Source organism: Dunckerocampus dactyliophorus, chromosome 17 (assembly GCF_027744805.1).
Source record: "Dunckerocampus dactyliophorus isolate RoL2022-P2 chromosome 17, RoL_Ddac_1.1, whole genome shotgun sequence".
Classification (NCBI taxonomy): Eukaryota; Metazoa; Chordata; class Actinopteri; order Syngnathiformes; family Syngnathidae; genus Dunckerocampus; species Dunckerocampus dactyliophorus.
The window spans coordinates 1,050,606-1,070,308 of NC_072835.1; the positions used below are offsets into that span (position 1 = coordinate 1,050,606).

The following is a 19,703-nucleotide window of genomic DNA, read 5'->3' on the forward strand; positions in this document are numbered from 1 at the left end:
AAGAAAATAATTTTCATATTCCATGAATAAGGTCACAATTACTGTGAAAAAAAGTTGTACATTTCAGAGTTTAAAATACTATTTTATGAGAATAAAGATGTAAGATACAGTAGCAGTCAAAAGTTTGGAGACATCTTCTCATTCAATACAACAAGATAGTGTGTCTAAACATTTGACTGGTACTGTATGGGGCGGGGGGAAGCTGGACTTCAACCAGATACATTTGTAATATGACACAAATGATGTTCTTATTTTATTTATTTATTTGAAATCCAAACATCATCACCTCAAAATGCATTTTGTAGCGTTTATCCATCTTTTTTTAATCTTAAAACCTTCCAAGTAACCCCCTGCCTGCAGACTTCCACAATATATAAAAAAATATAAAGGTAAGTAGGCAAATGTGCAGAAATATGAGGCAAAGTGCCTTTATGTGATTGTGTGTGTTGTGCAGCTTCCACAGCCAAACGCTAGAGGGCGACAAAATCTTCATGATAACGTTGCTTCTTTGCTTTTGAGAGTTTGGAACAAAATCAAGTGAGAGTGAATGAAAGGCAAGGATTCATAGAGATAAATCATATTACTATGTTCCACCGGTGCAGCCTCAAGATTCCCCGTTTCCAGCTTCCCCTCGCTTGAACTGCAATAGGAATCACAAACACGTAAACGTTCGAGGTCGTGTCCTTTCTTTTTTTTGAAGCTGATGCACACGCAACAGTAATATCTTACCGCATTCTTAAACAGGTTTCCAGATTTGGAGAAGATGCTGGGCTTCCTAAAGTTCAAGTTGAGTTTTCCAGGTTCCGAGCTTTTTGAGTCTGTGCTCGCCGCAGCGGTTGTGCTCGTGGTGGTACGCGGCTGGGGCGGCGGCTGCGGCTGCGAGGAGAGGCTGGACACCAGTGAGGAGTGTTGAGAGGATGAGAAGGACTGAGGTGTGATGTAATTCTGGCTAGGATTTGTTATGTAGGACTGAGATGGCATGTAGGGATGTGATGCCGTGTACGTCTGGGAGGGGGAGTACGTTTGCGGCGGAGGTGAAGACGGTGTGGCAGCGGGTGCGAAGGGGTTGGTGGATGCAAAGGTCTGAGGAGGAGGCTGCGTGGGAGAGAAGGCGCCGGGGTCCAGCAAAGTGGGCGGTGGCGGCGGTGGGAAGCTGTCGTCTCCATCCAGCCCGTTGTCCTCCAGGGCGCCCAGGTCGTAGTGCCGCTTCCTGAGCTCGCCCAGGCGGACACGCTCCTGCTCCAGCTGACTTTCCAGCTGCAGAACCTTCACCTGAAAGCAAACATTAAAAAAACTGTTGATTTACTTAAAGAATGGCAACAGAGTGAAAGCTTCCTTAGGAAAACACTGAAAAGCGGATTCATCCGTTTTAGGGTCAAACTGTGGCCATCATAAGCTCTTTAGGTAACTGTAATGCAATGTTTGAATCACATTTGAACGCTCCAAACCACCGATGTTAATCTGTGTGGTAGACGATTCGATACTCATCTAGATACAGGCGTTATGATACCAGACATTTTAACAACAACCATTCGATACAGTGTAGAAACAATACGATTCAATGGTTGCATTTGTTGACGGAGACATTCATCTCACAGTTTGGGGTGAATGAGAATGATCAAACCCATATGAGGGAATTATGACATCGTACCGATAAATATGATAACATTAAAAATACCTCTGATTACTCATCGTTTTAAAAAACGCTCCAATGAGCGTTACCCGTACCTTGCAGGTGAGCAAATCAAACGCTCCTTTTTTCTCCTGCCTGTGACGTGAACGGCCTGTCGTAACTTCCCCCGAGCTCACTTGCAAACAAACATTCACTTTCCTGAAACGCCAGTGTGGCGGCGTTTGAAAAGTGCAAAAGGTTTGCCAGAGACCTCCGTGGCGTCACAGCGGTCGCTCGGAGCGTGTGCCCGAATACAGTGCACCTTGCTGGGCCACAGCAGGTGGCTCCTCCCCCTCTATACTCTGGTTCTCCTGATAGTAGTGATGTCATGATATTTCAACAGGTACACTTGGTCACGTCCTCGTTTGTTCCAGTCCTTCTTACCTCCACGTGTGCACACACGACACTTACACCTCAATAAAACAAGTAGATATAAAAAGGTACCATTATCGGTACCATATGGGTCTTGAGAAGCACAAAGTTATCGTAGCGGTATCGGCCTGAAAAAAAAAAGATAGCGTGCATCTCTATTTACATTATTAAAAAACACGAAGCCAAAAGTGTCATTCTTCCAGTGCTATCAAAGGTGAAAAAGAGCACATCATATCCCCAAGCATGCTGCAAAGCAGGGATAAAAAAAACACACTAATTTGATGTAAATGGATATCATTTTTGGAAATATGGGCCATTATTTTACTCCAAAAATAAGATAAGATTTAAAATCTCTCAGTTTTTGGATGTTTAATACGAGCAGCGACTTGTCCTACTTTGTTGGACGCTCTTTGAAGGCACCATGTAACTTTGTCCCACGCTGCACAGATAGACTACTATACTGGATTGTTAGCCTTTTTCTTTCACCTCATATTTGCTCCCAAATGCTGATACTATGAGGGATTGCATAAGGGTAAGATTTGATGAGCTTACTGACTGCTAATGTGCATATTTGTCCAGGCTGGTACTGGTGGATGGTGGCTTTGTATTCATTTAGTGCTTTTAATTTGATGTACTTCCTGTCTTAGTTTTACACAATCCAACATAAAGGTCAATTAGATGTGATTTGATGTGTTGAAAATCTTTCCCAGTGACTAGCTAGCGTGCTGCTAATGCTACTTACACCCATTCTGGTGTGACAGGCCCCTCACCTGCAGCCCAGGGCTAATTGACTAACCTGAGCTTCCATTTCTTCTTTTTTCAGCTTGATCAGGGACATTCCGGAGAAGTCCATGGCTCCTGTGAGGACATCCAGGTAAACAACCAATGCCATCCATGTATTAGATTATGCGGGTGTTCCCAACTACCTTGGTCCGAGATCTGCCGCTGTCCGTGCTTGGTGGAGGTGACGACCACGGCGGCCATGTCGTTGACGTGGCGCGAGGCCTGCTGCACCGTGGACAACTTCCTGTTGCCGCGCTCCGCTTTCACCTGAGAGAGAAGATAAAGATCTTAACCAGCCGCTCTTCCCTGTCAAAGGTGAGTCTGTGCCATGTTCGCACCTTTGAGGCCGCGACCAGCTGAGCCGTGCTGGCGGCGATCTCATGTGAGCAAGCGATGAGCTCCTCGTACGTCCCGACGTCGCCCACCACCCGGTCGGCAGATTCCCTGAGGGGCGTGGCAGTATAACGTTAGAAGCGCTCTACGTGAAATGTTAGCAGTGAAAGACGCTGAGGGTCTCACAGCAGCTGAGTGGCGCCCCAGCCCACCGCCTTGGACGCCGAGATGAGGCCTTCAGTCCAGCGGGAGTTCTTGGCGTAGAATTCCGTAACAGAAGCGGCTCCCTGCGCCCGGGGGGGGAGCAGGGTTATGTTATGCTACTGTATGTTATCTTATGTTGTGCTTTGCTATGTTATGTTAAGCTATGCTATGTTGTGCTGTTATGTTATGTTGTGCTATGTTATGTTAAGCTATACTATGTTGTGCTGTTATGTTATGTTGTGCTATGTTATGTTGTGCTATGCTATGTTGTGCTGTGCTATGTTATGTTATGCTATGTTGTGCTGTTATGTTGTATTATGCTATCTTATGTTGTGCTATGTTATGCTATATTGTGCTGTTACGTTGTATTATGCTCTTATGTTGTGCTATGTTATGCTATGCTATGTTATGCTATGTCGTGCTGTTATGTTGTATTATGCTATCTTATGTTGTGCTATGTTATGCTATGCTATGTTATGCTATATTGTGCTGTTACGTTGTATTATGCTATCTTATGTTGTGCTATGTTATGCTATGCTATGTTATGCTATGTCGTGCTGTTATGTTGTATTATGCTATCTTATGTTGTGCTATGTTATGCTATGCTATGTTATGCTATATTGTGCTGTTACGTTGTATTATGCTATCTTATGTTGTGCTATGTTATGCTATGCTATGTTATGCTATGTCGTGCTGTTATGTTGTATTATGCTATCTTATGTTGTGCTATGTTATGCTATGCTATGTTATGCTATGTTGTGCTGTTACGTTGTATTATGCTATCTTATGTTGTGCTATGTTATGCTATGCTATGTTATGCTATATTGTGCTGTTACGTTGTATTATGCTCTTATGTTGTGCTATGTTATGCTATGCTATGTTATGCTATGTCGTGCTGTTATGTTGTATTATGCTATCTTATGTTGTGCTATGTTATGCTATGCTATGTTATGCTATATTGTGCTGTTACGTTGTATTATGCTATCTTATGTTGTGCTATGTTATGCTATGCTATGTTATGTTGTGTTGTGCTATGCTATGTTATGCTATGCTATGTTATGTTATGCTATATTGTGCTGTTACGTTGTATTATGCTATCTTATGTTGTGCTATGTTATGCTATGCTATGTTGAAGAAGGAGAGGAGGAAAGTGTGTCCGTAGGAAGAGAGAGAAGAGGAACGCCAAGAGTATGGGACTGAGAGTAGGGACGTTGAATGTTGGAGCTATGACAGGAAAAGGTAGCGAGTTGGTCGACATGATGCAGAGAAGGAAGGTAGACATACTGTGTGTCCAGGAGACCAGGTGGAAAGGTAGCAAGGCTAGAGGTTTAGGAGCAGGGTTCAAGTTGTTCTATCATGGTGTAGATAGGAAGAGAAACAGAGTAGGAGTTATCTTGAAGGAGGAGTTTGTTAGGAATGTCCTGGAGGTAAAAAGAGTGTCAGATTGAGTGATGAGTCTGAAGCTAGAAATGGAAGGTGTGATGTTCAATGTTGTTAGTGGGTATGCTCCACAGGTAGGATGTGAGCTGGAGGAGAAGAAGAAATGCTGGTTGGACTTGGATGAAGTGATGCAGAGCATACCTAGAAGAGAGAGAGTTGTCATTGGTGCAGACTTCAATGGACATGTTGGTGCAGGAAACAGAAGGGATGAGGAGGCCATGGGCAGGTTGGGTACCAGGAGAGGAATGCAGAAGGACAGATGGTGGTCGACTTTGCAAAAAGGATGGAAATGGCTATAGTTAATACTTTCTTCCAGAAGAGGCAGGAACATAGGGTGACCTATAAGAGTGGAGGTAGGAGCACACAGCTAGACTACATCTTGTGTAGACGCTGTCATCTGAAGGAGATCAGTGACTGTAAAGTAGTGGTAGGCCATAGTGTAGCCAAACAGCATAGGATGGTGGTGTGGAGGATGACTCTGGTGGGGAGGAAGATGAAGAGGACAAAGACAGAGCAGAGGACAAAATGGTGGAAGCTGAAAAAGGAAGAGTGTTGCATGACTTTTAGGAAGGAGTTAAGACAGGCTCTGAGTGGTCAGGAGGTGCTTCCAGATGACTGGACAACAACAGCTAATGTGATCAGGGAGACAGGCAGGAGAGTACTTGGTGTGGCATCTGGAAGGAAAGTAGACAAGGAGACTTGGTGGTGGAATGAGGAGGTACAGGAGTGTATACAGAGAAAGAGGTTAGCTAAGAAGAAGTGGGACACTGAGAGGACTGAGGAGTAGACAGGAGTACAGGGAGATGCAGCGTAAGGTAAGAGTAGAGGTAGCAAAGGCCAAACAAGACACTTATGATGACTTGTATGCTAGGTTGGATAGTAAGGAGGGAGAGACTGATCTATACAGGTTGGCAAGACAGAGAGACAGAGATGGGAAGGACGTGCAGCAGGTTAGGGTGATTAAGGACAGGGATGGAAGTCTATTGACAAGTGCCAGTAGTGTGATGGGAAGATGGAAAGAGTACTTTGAAGAGCTGATGAACGTGGAGAATGAGAGAGAACAAAGACTAGAAGAGGTGACTTTTGTGGACCAGGAAGTAGCAAAGATTATTCAGGATGAAGTGAGGAGGGCATTGAAGAGGATGAAGAGTGGAAAGGCCGTCGGTCCTGATGATACACCTGTAGAGGTTTGGAAGTGTCTAGGGGAGGTGGCCGTAGAGTTCCTGACTGGGTTGTTCAACAGGATCTTAGATCATGAAAAGATGCCTGAGGAATGGAGGAGAAGTGTGCTGGTGGCCATTTCTAAGAACAAGGGAGATGTGCAGAGCTGTGGCAACTACAGAGGAATAAAGCTGATGAAGTTCTGGGAAAGAGTAGTTGAAGCTAGACTAAGGGCACAAGTATGGTTTCATGCCAAAAAAAGAGTACTACAGAGGCAGTATTTGCTTTGAGGATGTTGATAGAGAAGTACAGAGAAGGCCAGACGTAGCTGCATTGTGTTTTTGTAGATGTGGAGAAAGCTTATGACAGGGTGCCCAGAGAGGAAGTGTGCTATTGTATGAGGAAGTCTGGAGTGGCAGAGAAGTATGTTAGAGCGGTGCAGGACATGTATGAGGACTGGAAGACAGTGGTGAGGTGTGCTGTAGGTGTGACAGAGGAGTTCAAGGTGGAGGTGGGACTGCATCAGGGATCAGCTCTGAGCCCCTTCTTGTTCGCTATGGTGATGGACAGACTGACAGACGAGGTCAGACAGGAATCTCCATGGACTATGATGTTTGCAGATGACATTGTGATCTGCAGTGAGAGCAGGGAACAGGTGGAGGAGAAGCTAGAGAGGTGGAGGTTTGTCCTTGAAAGGAGAGGAATGAAGGTTAGCTGCAGTAAGACAGAGTACATGTGTGTGAATGAGAGGGACCCAAGTGGAAGAGTGAGCTTACAGGGAGAAGAGATCAAGAAGGTGGAGGATTTGAAGTACTTAGGGTCAACAGTCCAGAGCGATGGAGAGTGTGGAAAAGAGGTGAAGAAGCGTGTACAGGCAGGATGGTACAGGTGGAGAAAAGTGTCAGGTGTGATGTGTGATAGAAGAGTTTCAGCTCAAATGAAAGGAAAGGTGTACAAAACTGTGGTGGTGTTTGGTCTAGAGACAGTGTCAATGAGGAAAAGACACGAGACAGAGCTGGAGGTAGCAGAGATGAAGATGCTGAGGTTCTCTCTGGGAGTGACCAGGAAGGATAGGATCAGGAAGGAGTACATCATAGGACAGCACACGTTAGAGGTTTTGGAGATAAAGTCAGAGAGGCCAGACTGAGATGGTTTGGACATGTCCAGAGGAGAGATAGGGAATATATCGGTAGAAGGATGCTGAGTTTGGAACTGCCAGGCAGGAGGCCTAGAGGAAGACCAAAGAGGAGGTTTATGGATGTAGTGAAAGAGGACATGAAGGTAGTTGGTGTGAGAGAAGAGGATGCAGAAGACAGCCTTAGATGGAGGCAACTGATTGGCTGTGGCGACCCCTGAAGGGAAAAGCCCAAAGGAGGAGGAGGAGGAGTATGTTGTGCTAAGTTATGTTGTGTTGTGCTGTTATATTATGCGATGTTATGTTATGCTATGTTGTGCTGTTACGTTATATTGTGCTATGTTATGTTACATTATATTATACTGTTATTTTATGTTATGCTGTGTTATGCTGTGTTATGTTATGTTATGTTATGTTATGTTATGTTATGTTATGTTATGTTATGTTATGTTATGTTATGTTATGTTATGTTATGTTATGTTATGTTATGTTATGTTATGTTATGTTATGTTATGTTATGTTATGTTATGTTATGTTATGTTATGTTATGTTATGTTATGTTATGTTATGTTATGTTATGCTATGCTATGCTATGCTATGCTATGCTATGCTATGTTATGTTATGCTACGCTATATTATATTTATGTTATAAAACTCACCCTCCCTCCTTCCACGATGTCTTTCTGTAGATCGGTGGCGGCCGTGACGAGCATGTGCACAGCCTGAGGACACACAGGACTACATGACATTAACACTCCAAAAAACTGCCAAGAGAAATCCCCAAAGTGTTTTTCAGCTATACCTTCATCAAGTCTGAGCAGGATCCCAGGATGCTGTGAGGGAAACAACAGAGTGAAGATGAGGAACAAGGGGTGAAGCAGGATAAATGTGTTGATGTCTTCCCACCTCTGGTTGACCTCCAGCTTCAAGCCGCTGGTGTCTCTCCTGGCCTGGGACAGGATCTCCTGAGAAGCACAAAGACATGACAACCAACTGAAAAGATTTTTTTTCAGCACAACGCCATCTGCTGGATGTAGTTTGTCTCACGTCCATACGCAGCACCGCCTCCTCGATGGCGGTGGACGTGGCCATCATCTCCTTGTCCACCATGTCCCCCAGCTCCTCCTTCAGGACGTCCTGCCCCTTTGGACGCAGCTCCTGCACAGCAATGCCCATGCTCAAGACTCTAAATGTCCTCTTTCGTGTGTGCGTGTGTCCCTACCTGTCCCAAAGCCAGGATGCGACGGACAGAGTAACGTATGGCGGCGGGGTCGGCCCTCTGCAAGGTGGCCTGCAGCTTCAAGTCCTTCAAGAACTGGAGGCATTGGTTGGCACAGTCCCGACAGCTGTCCGTCAAACCTGCAGGAGAACAACACACACCTCCGCTTGCAGACGGCAGCCCACCAGGAGCGATGGGGTCGTTACGGAAACTTACGGTCGGCCTGGTCGGTGGGGGCGGAGTGAGAGGTGGCGCTGCCGTTCACGATGGTGTCGGCCGCCAAGTGGGAGAACTGAGTGACAGCCCTCAGCAAACCGCTGGCGTCTGGAAGAGGAACATCATGGAGAGGTCATGCGTTGATCAGCCAGCCACAGATGCACACGCACACGCACCATTCCGGTTTCCCAAATAAAGCAAATGACTCTGCTGCATTTTGTCCACGGAGCCCAGAGTAACCTCAGCACGATTCACCAAATAATCTGAGCGACAAATAGAAAAAAGTACAAAGACATGAGAAATAATCAAGGAAATACTGCACACCATACATAAACACAGTTTCAGTTTCATGTGTGAAATCATAGAAACACATTTTTGTCATGAGTTGTGTTGATGAAGGAAGCTTTTCCAGTTGATTTATTTCCTTGCAAGCCTCGGAGGAGGTGCTGCGCTGTGCTCCGACTGCGTGTTGAGTCACCAAATGCACTGGGAGGTGGGCGTACCAGGCGAGCTGATGCAGCGGACGTGGATGGGGTCGTCCAGCTTGGCCACAGCGTCCAGGATGATACCTTCTGCCTCCACCACCGCACACTGCAGCAGGCAGAACTGTTCCTCTTGCAGTTTGTGAGACAGCTCGCCTTCCCGACAGGCCTGTTGTACACACACACACAGTCACGACAAGGCATGAAGCAGCCTTGGAGGCGATGACGCTCCACCTGTTGCTGCAGCTGAGCGTGCAGGCTTCCCAGCTCCATGCTGCTGCGCTGCCTCTCCTGCTCCAAGGAGCTCTGCTGGAGATGCGCCTGCTGCCGGAGGGTGTTAAGCTCCGCCTCCTGGTCCCGGACCGACCGCATCAGCGCGTCCCTCTCCACCTGCAGGCCCGCCAGCGTGCTGCTCAGCTGGCTGCCGCTCTGGAGGACAACAACGTGACAACGTGTCAAGCTAAACACATATTAGCTTGGGGCGATACCTGCGGCCGACCATTTTACCGATAGCGCCACCTACGTCAGAGGAGGACGAGGTGGTAGTGAGTAAAAGCTACAGCAGGCGGTCCGGGGACCATTTTTATGCTAAAAATGTCATTTAAAAAGGAGTGAAACAGTTGTAATCTTATGAGGAAAAAGTTGTAATTTTATGAGAACAAGTAAGACAAATAGCATAAATTCAGTCGCATAAAGTTGAAATATTAAAGAAAAAAGACAATTTAAAAAAGTGACAACTTTGTGAGAAACAGCAAAACTGCACATAAAAGTTGCCTTTTTTTGGAAAATTTGCTTGGGGAAAAAGTTGTAATGTTATGAGAATAAAGTCCAAATATTATGGGAATAAAGTCGTCATTACAGAAAGACATTTTACAAAAAGAAAGGTGGGGGGAAAAACAGCTGTAATTATACGAGAATAAAAAGTCCAAATACAACCAGAAAAAGTGGTAATTTCACAAGAATAAACTTGTAATGTTATGAGGAAATCCAAGCCATGTTGGCAGCATTTAAGAAGGGGAAAGCGTTGTAATGCTATGCCAATAAAGTCCACATGTTTTGGGAACAAAGTCATAATCACAAAAACAAACAATTCACAAGAAGAAAGTTGAAGTCGTTGGAAAGAAAATCAGCAGAAATGGAAAAATCAGCTTTAATGTCAAGAGAATAAAGTGAAAATATTATGCGAAAAAAGTTTGGAATGTATGGAAAGTGAGGTTGGTTGTCAACGTTGTAACGTCATCGGAATAAAGTCACAATATCATTGAAAAGGAGAGTGGAACTCTGTGACCAGGTACCAGTTCTTTGCTTTGCAGGGTGCCGTTCACGCGGTTCAGCTCAGCTCGGACGGAGTCCAACTCGCGTCGCAGCCTGTCGATCTCTGCTTTCTGCTGGGCGTTGATGTTGAGCTGCGGACGGCACGGCGGCTTGAATTTCCGAAGCGCCTCCCCCGTGTAGAACCGTAACACACGCTCCTCACACTCCCACCCCCTCCTTACCTGCTGCTGCAGCTGAGCTCTGAGGGACTCCAGCTCCCGGTTGAGACGGTCCCGGTCCAGGTCGGCGGCGCTCTGCTGCTGCTTCAGCGCTGCCAGCTCGGCGTCTCGGTCTCCGGCCGAGCGAAGCAGCGTGTCGCGCTCAGCCTGCAGAGCTGAGAGGCTGCTGCTGGCCTGGGACCCCTCCTGTAGGAGGACATTGGAACCGCTGACGTCTACATTATGAGGGTATTTTGGAGGAGATGCGTATGGAATGGTCTACCACAAAGAGAGCAGCTCCAGCACCTTCTAGAAGGTTTCGTGTGAATGTGATGTTTGACTGACCATCTCTTTGCTCTCCAGGGAGCTGCGAAGGAGCGCCATCTCTGCTCTTTGCTCCAGGAGTTCCTTGTTCAGGCGGTCCAGCTCGTTCTGCTGCTGAGCCATCTGACAGAAAGCCAACAAAGTGATCTTAAACGGAAGTATGTGGCAGCCACTATCAGTCAGGATATGCTAAGCTGGCACATTAATGTCAAGAAAAAACAGCCACAAACGACCCTCTTCAAATGATTTATTATCATTATTATTATTATTATTATTATTATCACGTCAGCTAAATTGTCTTATTGAGGGATTTTAAATACCCAGAAACTTGCTACCCTGGCAAAAAGTGTTCACATCAGGACGAAAAAAAAAATCATCCAAGACCTACCAAAAAGTCCTTTTGTTCGCATGTGAAGTTATCGCCTTCATCAAAAAGGGAATACATGCATTTTTCCCCTCAAAATTCGACACACAACACCCCATGATAAACACAAACATGTCTGCAAAAAGTATGAACAAAGGTGTGCGTCTTTCCCAGTCATGTCCCATCTACTGATTTTCTGGTGGACTCCAGCGCAGCAGTAGAAACATCTCAGGGATGATCAGTGGTCACGATCTAACACAGGCTGTGTTTCATGTTGTCTGGGGCCAATAAAAAGCAAGCTGTGGGCGGCAAACGGCCCCCAGGTGGCACTTTGGACATCTGTGTATTGTGACAGATGTGGGGAGGAAGTGAACAAAGTGGACGAGTCCTCACCGAGTTTCTTTTCTCCTGACGTAGTCTTTCCACCTCACTTTCCAGGTTCTGCTTGGCCCGCCACAAGCCGTCCTGGTCCTGTTTGGTGTGGGCCAGCTGCTTCACCGTGTCTGCGTTCTGCAGCAAGTGGGTGAAATGGATTTGGGAGAAAGCGTGATAGAGGGATGTTTCACTGAGCTTCTAATATTGAAGCTGAGCTAGCCGGACGCGGCTCGTAGGAGACAAGGCACCTTCTTCATGAGGTCGGCGTGGCTGGTCACCAGCTCGGCGTGTTTCTCCTTGAGCTGGGTGAATCGATGCTCGGCCGCCTGCGCTCGACCTGCCCAGCGAGTGAGACCGGTTAGCCTCACACGAACAACAACAGACAAACTGCTGCGCTTACTGTCCGCCTCCTTGAATCCCAGCTGAGCGCCAACGTTTGCCACGTTGGCGCACCGCAACGCCTCCACTTCCATGCGTAGGTGCTCGTTCTCCACTTGGGCCATCTGCTTGTGGGTGCGCTGCTCCTCCACCTCCGCCTCCAGGTGGTTGACTTGGGCCCGCAGCTCGGTGACGCACCTCTGAGCCTGCAGACGCAGTCATCGCTGTCATCGACTGCGGCGTCCCTCAAGGCTCTGCTTTAAATCCACTCCGGTTTATTTGAACAATCCTCACTTACCTCAGACTTGATGAGCTCAAGTTCTGGTTTGAGGACGTCAAGTTCCCTCTTCAGAATCTCGTTCTCCCCCCCCCGCTGCTCCCACGGGCCCGCATCGGGCACCGCCATCTGGCTGAGCAGGTAGTGCTGCCGGGAGAAGAAGAAGACGGTAGAAGCTCGCAAAGGACGAGAACGTTGACAAACAAGCGCACCTGTTGTGAGTCCTTCAACTCTGCTTGCGGCTCCTCTTCGTCTTCAAAGCGATCCTCGTTGGACATCACCACTACCGGCTTCTTGTACTCGGCCAAGGCGGCGGCACGAAGAAAGTTTGGAGGAGCCTACCCAAAGAGAAAGCATGACATGATAAACACATTCTTAAAAGTCCTTTCAAGATACAATAATCCTAATAATGACCTTGAACACATTCATTACTCAACAATACATTCAAAGAAATGAAAACATTGAAGATGAATTAAACCTGCAAAATATTATTCTAATCTCTGTCCCTCTGGTGCAGTAAAAAGTAGCCAAGCATGGTGGAAGACAACCACAATGTACCCCACCCTGTAGCCTCGTGCGAGATTTGACCCTTCTGTTTGATTCTATTCAATGAATTACGCCAGAAAAAATGTAATTCATCATTGAAACATGATTTGACACTTAAAATTGATTACAAATTGACCAAATAAAATCATTAAAAGATTGCCAAAAAATGATTGATAAAATACAATAAAATGATATTTCTTTCTTTGTCACTTTGATGCAGGAACAACCAGAGCAGACCACCACCATGTATCCTCGCCGGAAAGAAGAACGAAATTGAAAAAAGAAAAACATGTAATTATTCCAGAAAATAGTAAAATGAATGAAATTCATCAGATAAAAATGAATTAATACTTTACATTGCAAACTGATATCATAAAATCTTTTTTGAAAAATGAATTTGATTAAATTCAATTCAATAAAAAAAGAGATTGATAAAAGTTTTCTTTTTTGTCCCTGTGATGCAGTAAAAAGGACAGTGTGGAAGCAGGGTGGAAGACCACCACCATGTATCCTGACTGGACAGTCTTTGTGGATGTGATCATGCTGTCCGCCGTCTAAAGAAGCACAACATGATGTCGGCTACGCTGCGTCACAAACCCTCCCAGCACGCGCTGGCATGGAAACAGGAGTTAAGAACATTCATCCCATTCAAAATAATATCAACAAATAAACATCAAGTTGCGTTCAGTCAAACAATGCGGAACCCAGGTACGCACATCTGGGAGATCTGGGATCTGGATGATTCTTTTAAAGAATTCCATCTCTCTGGCTCTGTTGAAGAACTCTTTGAGGCTGCAGAGGAAAGGAAAACATGAGCCGGCCAGGATGGCAGCGTGCCTCACACACATTCAGTTTGACCTGTTGAACAGTTCCCGGAATCTCTCTCTGTGTCCGAGGAGGACATCTGCCGAAAAGCCTGCGAGACAGAGAAGATGTGCGCATCCACGTCTTAGCGTTTGGGCGTGTTTGTGCGTCACTCACGGCTGTGCAGCTTGAAGAGCAAGCGGACGCAGAAGTGGTACAGGAAGCTGCAGTCCGGGATGAGCGGGATGAGAGGCAGCAGTCGACACTGTCCGGCCGGGGTGTTGGGTTTGGCTCCGTTGGCGTCCAGCTGACGGAAAACTTTGCACCAGAAAAAAAAAAAAAAATTCAAATTGTCTAAAAAGAGCAGCTTTGATGCCAACTACTCGCATGAGATCAACCTGTCTCAGCCATCTTCAGCGCAGCTTCAAAGTAATCCAACAGCTCCTGCGTCATATCCAGCCTGCACATGGCATCACAACACAACCGCAATGCAACAACACTCACTTTAGCCACACACGTACGCACACCAGGCTTTACACTTTGTTCATGTCACTTCCTGCTTCTCTCTCCAACGTCTCGTCCGAAGCCTCCAGGTTGCCAGGAATCACCTTGTGCTGCGGACGGGGAAGACGTCAGCGCTGCAAAGCACGAGGGAGGAGCGCTGTCTTACCTTGGCGTGGAACTCCATCTTGTGGCACAGAAACTTGGCGGACAAGGCCACGATGTGGCCGTAGCGGTCGTGCAAGTTGCCCTGTAGGGAAATGCCGCCAGGACATTGTATTCATACAACACATTTGCATTTTTTGTCATTTTTCATTCAAATAAATGAATTGCACCCGGAAACTGCAATGACCATTTTGTCACACTTTCCCCTCCATTTCTATTGTATTCTGCTCTCTTCGAGGTGATAGTCTTCTTTTTTTAAATGCATTTTACATTTGTCCCTCATTTATCGAGGTAAATTGGTTCCATATGGATTTGGCAGCTTCTAAATATACTTTGTAACATGATTAGAGTCCTCTAGACGATGAAATAACACCACTGTAAGTCACCTTTACATTCCCATTACCCGATACAGTAGACATAATAAGAGAAATAAGACATATAAGACATAGAAAACCTGTTTACCACCTTCTAAATACACTTTTTAACATGATTAGAGCCCTCTAGACATGAAATAACACCCCTATAGTCACCTTTACACTCCTATTACCCAATATAGTAGACATAAAAATAAGACATAGAAAACCTGTTTACCACCTTCTAAATACACTTTTTAACATGATTAGAGTCCTCTAGACATGAAATAACACCCCTATAGTCACCTTTACATTCCCATTACCCGATACAGTAGACATAATAAGAGAAATAAGACATATAAGACATAGAAAACCTGTTTACCACCTTCTAAATACACTTTTTAACATGATTAGAGCCCACTAGACATGACATAACACCCCTATAGTCACCTTTACACTCCTATTACCCAATATGGTAGACATAAAAATAAGACATATAAAATATAATATAGACTTTTACGCACACACACACACATGCACACCATTGTTGCCAGGTGTATTTACTGTGACCAACTTTGGGCTTCTTCTTTGTCATAAAAGTGTTCATTTTACATTTTTACATGATTTTCCACTCTTGGATGAAAATAAAGCCTTTCCTACAGCAGTAGAAGTGATTGAGTTGCACAAATACAAGGATATAAAGGAAGGTGTGTCTTGCTTGCTACTTCCCCGTGCTCATCTGCACAACTTCCTGTTCCTGCCGACTCTCCCTGTCCTTTCTCTGCTACGTCTGACAGCAAAAGTTGCCACTAAAACACCGTAGTGAGCTTAAAAGAGTTTTTTTTTTCAAGGTGCGAGGTGCAAATGACGGTGTTGCGTGAATTCTGCCTAGCGACAAGTGCTAGGCTCGTGAGGTGACGAGCAAAGACATATGGAAGAAGATGCAAACCACTCTCCTCGCTTACTGGTGAGAAGAATGTCACCAGGAAGAAGGTTTAGTGAGTGGAGCTTGTGCCGATGATACTCACCCACAGTGCCCCCATGTCCTTGACGTTGCGGCAGTGTCTGTGTGAGTCTCTGACTGACTGCGGAGGACACAGCAAAGTTTAGGGAGGACAACACCAGAGCGGGAACATCTCCCGGGGACGCTTACGTTGCGATGGCCGTCCCTGAGGACCTTGTGCAGCACGTAGCAGAACTTCCAGCTGACGATGGCGTTGCTGGACAGGGGCAGGTTGAGGGTGTACGACCAGAAGGTGGCGGCCCCGCCCTCCTTGTGCGTTCCCAAGAGGATGTCTTTGTCACATCCGTCAAGGACACTTCAAGTACAGCGCAAACCTCCCGCACCCACCCCCCACCCCAGTAAATGAGCAGTGATCACTCGCACTCCTTCCATGAAGCCATGCTACATGAAATACAACAGCGCTGGCGGGAAAAGGATACTGCGCACGTACTTGGACTTGGGGGGCGCTTCAGCCGAGGTGACAGATTTGCTGATGTTCTGCAGCTGAAAAGAACAAACCCAAATGACCCTCTCCTACACTCCTTTACACCTATTTAACACACCTGAACCACATTTATAGCACCACACATGTTGATGACACAAGGGTTCAGAAGACAACTGTATTGCACAATACGTCAATCATGTGGCCACACATGACGCACTTTACTACGTTTGATGACAAAAAGCACTCTTTCATCTATTTACTTACGCTATATGTCAATCATGTGGCAATACTTGATGTACTTTAGGGAATTTCACTAGAAAAAGTGCAGTTTCATCTAAATATTTACAGTAAATGTCAATGATGTGACCACACATGACGCATTTTAGTGAATTTTACCCCCAAAAAGTGTTGTTTCATCAATTTATTGACTGTATATGTCAATGATGTGGCAATATACATGATGTATTTTAGTGAATTTCACCAGACAAAGTGTAGTTTCATCTAAGTATTTCCAGTAAATGTCAATGATGTGACCACACATGACACATTTTAGTGAATTTAGCCCCCAAAAAGTGTTGTTTCATCACTTTATTGACTGTATATGGCAATGATGTGGAAATACATGATGTATTTTTGTGAATATCACCAGACAAAGTGCAGTTTCATCTAAATATTCACAGTAAATGTCAATGATGTGACCACACATGACGCATTTTAGTGAATTTAGCCCCCAAAAAAGTGCTTTTTCATCAATTGATTTACTGTATGTGTCAAAGATGTGGCAATATACAGTACATGATGTATTTTAATGAATTGAACCAATGATGTGGAAATAAATGATGTATTTTAGTGAATTTCACCCAAAAAGTGTTGTTTCATCAATTTATTTCAACGATATGTTGGTGATGTGGAATTATGATAGCTTTTAGTGAAGTTGACCAGACAAAGCACTATCTCATCAATTTAATACATTACATATTTGAGTGAATTCAACCTAAAAAAAATTGCTGTTTCATCAATTAATTAATTGTATGTGTCAACGATGTGGCCATACATTCATATTTTAGTGAATTCAACGGCCAAATGGGCTGTTTCATCAATTTATGCACAGTATATGCCAATGAGGTGGCCATACAGTACATGATGTACTGTATTTGAGTAAATATGACAACAAAAAGCACTGTTTCTTCCATGTATTTACAGTATATGTAAATGATGTGGCAATATATGATGCATTTTAGTGAATTTAACCCAAAAACGTTGTGTTTAAACCATTTATTTGCTGCATATGTCAATGATGTGGAAATATATGATGTATTTTAGTGAATTTGACCAGAAAAAAAGGCCTGTTTCATTACTGTTTACAGCATATGTCAATGAGGTGGCAATACATGACACATTTGTGACTTGAACCCCAAAAGACTGCCCTTTTATCTATTTATTTACCGTATATGTCAGTGATGTGGTAATATATGATGTATTTGAGTGAATTTCACCAGAAAAGAATTTGTTTCTTAAATATATTTCCCGTATTGCCAATGATGTGGTAATATATGATGCATTTTCACTGAAATTGAGCTGAAGAATCCTGGCATTAAGTGCTAAAGGTTTATAATAACAAAATAAAACTGCTTACCTGTTGCTTCCCAAACTGCTCCTTCTCGGCCGCTAAAGCTTTTTCCGTCTTGTTCTCGCTCTTGTTCTTGTTTTTACTCATCTTGCTCCCTGAATTGAGTTCCAAACACACACACACAGGTCCAACAAGGAAGAAGGCCTTTGCTCCAGTCAAGTTATGCGGCCCAAAAAGCGTACAAATCCAGGATCCTCAGCTTTGAAACTTCTGTTGTAAAAAAAAGTGTCTGTATGAACATAATCAGCCTTCAAAATAAAGCTCAACAGAAGAGCTTCTCTTGGGTGTAACAGTTTAAAAGGTAGGACAAGAATCAATCAATGAAAAATGCAAAGAAAGGGCTGACGATGGTGACCGTGAAGGCGGTGAAACTGGTACGACCAAACAAGGAAACACAAATGAAGCCTGCCAGACTGGTTTGACGCCTCACACACGTTGATTCTGCTCTTTTCAAATACAATCTCTGCACCAAGTCCCATTATAATGTGCTAAATGTACTGTGGCGGTTTGGGAAACGTTGAGGTGATTTATACACTTGCTTGACGTTAAAATGTGAGGTTTGCTCCCAAAAGGGTAGATCAGCCAGTGCCTGGACAAAGAAGCCCGGGACTTGTCTTGTGTAAGTTGGCCCAAAGACCGCCCTTCCTCCACAACTTCCACTTCTGGGCCCGTACACGCAGGAGGTGCAGGGTTATCATTGTTACACCCAAGAACTACGTTACTAGCGTTAGCTACTAGCTGGCTAGTGACTCTTTCTTTTCTAGGCATGCCATCGTACTGTCGCTGCTTCATTGCCAACTATTGGAACTCGACGCTCCCCTCCTGTGATCTAAAATGCTGCTGCTGTAGCTCATCTACGAGCGTGACGACATCCATCAATCAGCATCAGGGTTGAGTAATCTATTTACAGTGGTTTGACTCCGACTCCCGTAATGCTCAGATTGTACTGAGGGGCCTGGCCCTTTTCTATGTCGCAATAAATGCTTCTACGGTTACCATCGCACTATTATTCTTTGCCATAAATGGTACCCTTCTGTGTCGGCATCACAAAAAAAGCCAAAGAAGAATAAGCAAAACACACTTGGAGGGTGGATTTAACCTTTCCACGCAGTCTCTCGGGGTTTGATGAAGTCCCGCATGAAGTCACATGTGAGGACGGCTACATTTCCATAGCCGTTTCTTAGCAGTATTTCAAAAAAATCACCCACACATTTCTACTAGGCTTTGGGGAGGGGTGGGGGATGGGTAAAGGAACAACTACATCAAATTTGGGTGCAGATCAAATCACAATAATCCTCACATAAGCTTAAAAACACTATTTTAAACTTGACATTTTTTCTGGGCCTCCTTCTCTCTGTTCTTCACCTGCCAGACCCGTTTAGTCAAGGCTTGGATCCCCCGGTTTGTTTGTTTGGCCTCAAATAATTAAGCCGTCAAAATAAATGTTACAAAAACGAGTAGCTCTTGGTCATTTTCATTTCGGACGAGGAGCTCTCACAAGAAAAAACGTTAGAGTTCGCTTATCTCCAACGTCACTCATATTAGTTGACATTTGAGAGGGATATTACCTGGCTGCGATGTTCACTGCCAGCACTGGTTGTCCACCTGATGGCAGGACAGGCGACAGTCTTCAGCTTTCATACATCACATCGTCATTAAAGCAAGAAACATAACACTTATCTCCTGTTCTTTCAATGTATTTTTGCAGCACAGTAGTCCATCATTGCAGCTTGATGGAAGGGCAGAATGCCCTCGTCGATTTGCACAGCGAAAGTCTAACTTTACACTTTTATGGGTCTTTACTTGCACTTACTTACATTTTGTTATTTTTACTTCCTAATCCTTCATACGTGTCAGAAAATCGAAAGTTTCTGCATTAGTTTGCACAATTCAAACGTTTTTAAGTGCGTTAAAGCAGGGACTGCACTTCCTCACAAACGCCCGTAGTGCTGCGTGAGTATTTCCTTTCCAAATAAAACAATTAACCGAAATAAATCAACGTAAACTACTCTTATTAAACATAATTACACAATTTCTCACTTATCAGAC

General features: G+C 44.7%; 1 protein-coding gene across 2 annotated transcripts; it reads right to left on the minus strand.

Moving 5' to 3' along the window:
- Positions 1-240: 240 nt before the first annotated feature.
- Positions 241-19,520, minus strand: LOC129170231 (huntingtin-interacting protein 1-related protein-like). Of its 2 annotated transcripts, XM_054757556.1 has the most exons (35): positions 19,472-19,520; positions 19,223-19,259; positions 17,661-17,864; positions 16,020-16,083; positions 15,730-15,872; positions 15,605-15,661; positions 14,228-14,308; positions 14,095-14,171; positions 13,956-14,017; positions 13,735-13,875; positions 13,612-13,669; positions 13,470-13,545; positions 12,420-12,545; positions 12,229-12,354; positions 11,953-12,136; positions 11,801-11,889; positions 11,571-11,687; positions 10,835-10,936; positions 10,514-10,696; positions 10,313-10,423; positions 9,252-9,446; positions 9,039-9,186; positions 8,712-8,798; positions 8,536-8,643; positions 8,323-8,459; positions 8,148-8,258; positions 8,007-8,065; positions 7,903-7,933; positions 7,760-7,822; positions 3,347-3,447; positions 3,166-3,271; positions 2,971-3,094; positions 2,841-2,902; positions 730-1,272; positions 241-640 (listed from the first exon to the last, which is right to left on the minus strand). In XM_054757556.1, exons 3-35 carry the CDS (start codon positions 17,739-17,741, stop codon positions 605-607), a joined length of 3,789 nt encoding a protein of 1,262 aa, XP_054613531.1. In that variant the 5' UTR covers positions 17,742-17,864; positions 19,223-19,259; positions 19,472-19,520; the 3' UTR covers positions 241-604. The 2 variants fall into 2 exon arrangements, 1 of the variants encoding a protein (XP_054613531.1); XR_008566549.1 differs by lacking the exons at positions 241-640; positions 730-1,272; positions 19,223-19,259; positions 19,472-19,520 and having other exon boundaries at positions 2,879-2,902; positions 7,760-7,838; positions 8,007-8,093; positions 17,661-18,558.
- Positions 19,521-19,703: the final 183 nt, after the last annotated feature.

Excerpts from the sequence above, each read along its gene's own strand:
- LOC129170231 (XM_054757556.1), bottom strand. The coding sequence starts at position 17,741 with ATGAGTAAAAACAAGAACAAGAGCGAGAACAAGACGGAAAAAGCTTTA. Across the intron at positions 13,670-13,734 it reads GCTCTTCAAGCTGCACAGCC|GCTTTTCGGCAGATGTCCTC; the intron begins GTGAGTGACGCA and ends TCTGTCTCGCAG. Across the intron at positions 1,273-2,840 it reads AAGAAGAAATGGAAGCTCAG|GTGAAGGTTCTGCAGCTGGA; the intron begins GTTAGTCAATTA and ends GTTTGCTTTCAG.